Source organism: Lactuca virosa, chromosome 1 (genome assembly GCF_052849685.1).
Source record: "Lactuca virosa cultivar CGN04683 chromosome 1, Lactuca_virosa_CGN04683_v6, whole genome shotgun sequence".
Lineage (NCBI taxonomy): Eukaryota > Viridiplantae > Streptophyta > Magnoliopsida > Asterales > Asteraceae > Lactuca > Lactuca virosa.
In genome coordinates, this window is record NC_136426.1 from 76478403 (window position 1) to 76480865 (window position 2463).

Here is a 2463-nt window from a genome sequence, read left to right on the forward strand (position 1 = left end):
CGAGTTGCCCTTTTAATGAGTGGACTCGTCGAGTTAGCCAGTGGACTTGGCGAGTTCATCAGTTAGAGGCCAGAAAATCGATTTTTTCAGCTTTGAAAATTAACAAGCATCAAATATAACAGAAAACAATCCTAGGCTCTGATACCACTGTTGGGTTTTAAGCACCATAACACTCCTATGGTGCACATGCAACCCTAGATGCTTTGGATCTATGTTTTCTCTAATTATACATGCATTTTTAAATTTCCAAAGCATACATCCTAACTAGCATACAATGGAGGATATACAATATAAAACTCATAGTTAAATGAATACCTCTTGATGTAGTTGTAGTTCTTGGCCTTAGAAAGCTTTAGCACCTCAAGTGTGATGCCTCTAATGTGTCACAAACACCAAATGCAAAAGGAGACTTGAGAGAATAGCCTAGTTAGCACAAAATCGATTTCACTCTCTTAGAATGAATGGGGCAACCGATTTTGGCTCTAGGGGGATACTTTTATAGTGTTGCAAAGGCTAGGGTTTCATCCTTGAAAACCCTAATGCACCATGAACTTTCATATTACTTAGGCTCCATGGGTTAAACCTCCATGGACTATCCATGGACTATCACATTGGTTTAGCCCATCCTAATTAACCAGCGATCATTGGCCCACACTATAAGAATCATTGATTTACTTAATCAGTCCCCGTATATTTAATTAATCTCTTTTGATCACCAAATTAATTCCAAATTAATTCTTGATCAATACTAATTAAATAATATGATCTCTCAATTAATATATTATACTTATAATATATTAATAAATCAAAAATAACCTTATTCTCAAAAGTCCATCCTATCAAATTTCACTAGTGAGGCAACCCAAAAGGACCATGCTACTATGGGGTCAAGTACATCCCAGTTATAGTTATGGGCTTAGACACCTAATCAAATTGCACTGGTGATGAAGAGTGTTCAAAGTGAGAGATAGAGGCAGTACGATTCTTATCTTGAACAAGTTGTTGATATTCGATCACCAACATAGATTGAGTGTCACAAAACGATGGGACCGATCGTTGATGCCCGATAGTGGTGACAATGTGGCGGTACTTTGTTGATAGTTCATTCAACATGTAGGAGACTAGGTTGATTTCTGGAACTTTTGCTTTCATGTTCTCAAGAAGATCGATAAGAGCCTTAACATGATTGCAATAATCAACCATAAAAGAGTCGCCAATAGTAATATACCGGAGCTCATTGTCAAGTTGGATGACTTTGTTGTTCTTGTTATCACGAAAAACTTTTTCAGTTGTCTCCAAAACTTCATAAGCTGGAGTTTGTTTTTTGAAGATGAGATGAAGAAGAGGAAGAGATATGGTACCGTAAAGCCAATACTTGACTATGGAATCATTAAGTTTCCATATAGCCGTTTCCATGATTGGAATGGTGTTTTTTGTAGCTTTCTTGGTAGAAGTAGATGAAGGCTGAACCGGAGGTGCAAGATGCTCAACCACTCCATAACCAATACAACGAATTTCAAACAACTCACGCCAGATATCGTAATTCATCTAATCAAGATAAAAAAAAATAGGAACTGCATGCTTGATGTTTGTTGTAGAGGAAGGTTTTTATATGAGGGTGGACATAATGGAGATCGATCAGAGAGATGATAGAGACAGAAGAAGAGTAAGAGTAATTAGGGCATAACTAGGGTTGGGATCTTGCGCTTTGATACCATGAAACTTGGTATTTTCCCATGAAAACATATATTCTATTAATTACCAATATATATACATCCACAAAGTACAATAAAGGGCCCAATACAAAGGAGGTCGTATAGACAAATACAAATACAAAATGGTTAATCTAAAATACAAATACAATAGTCTGCTAACGATGGCATCAAATGTTATTTAGTAGTTTTCCATGAATAATATTTCTCATTAAAGTCAATATATATAGAACATTATAAGGGTAAAAATGACAATTACATCATGACTTATGAGCCAATCAATGGTCGAAATATACGATATACACAAAAGACATAATATTTTACACTAAAACAACCCCCACTTCCACCTTGAGCCATCTGAATGATATATCAATTTCAAACAATTAAACTAGATCGAAATTCTTGGTACAAGGAGGAAGTATTATGGTGAAAAATAGTGATATGCTAAGATCAGGACAGCACGTGTAGAACCCGGACTTGTCTCATGTCAACTTTATCTCGAACAAAATGAATGTCGATCTCAATGTGTTTATTTTTTTTTGTTTAACCAGGTTGGTGGATAAATATATGGCACCAACATTGTGACAATAGACAATGGTGGATATGGTATATTACTGATGAAGCCCATGAAGGAGATTACACAACTAGCAGGTTTCAACAATTTCATTAGCAACACTACGATACTCGGATGTAGATTTGAATGAGAAATGATTCCATGTTATTTGGATGACCAACACAAGAGGTTTTGGTT

The 2463-nt window shown here is 35.8% G+C and overlaps 1 protein-coding gene across 1 annotated transcript; it reads right to left on the reverse strand.

The window, feature by feature from the left end:
- Nucleotides 1-924: 924 nt before the first annotated feature.
- LOC145115328 (uncharacterized) lies at nucleotides 925-1548 on the reverse strand. The gene has a single exon (XM_079051605.1). It carries the CDS (start codon nucleotides 1546-1548, stop codon nucleotides 925-927), a length of 624 nt encoding a protein of 207 aa, XP_078907731.1.
- Nucleotides 1549-2463: the final 915 nt, after the last annotated feature.

Excerpts from the sequence above, each read along its gene's own strand:
- LOC145115328 (XM_079051605.1), bottom strand. The coding sequence starts at position 1,548 with ATGAATTACGATATCTGGCGTGAGTTGTTTGAAATTCGTTGTATTGGT.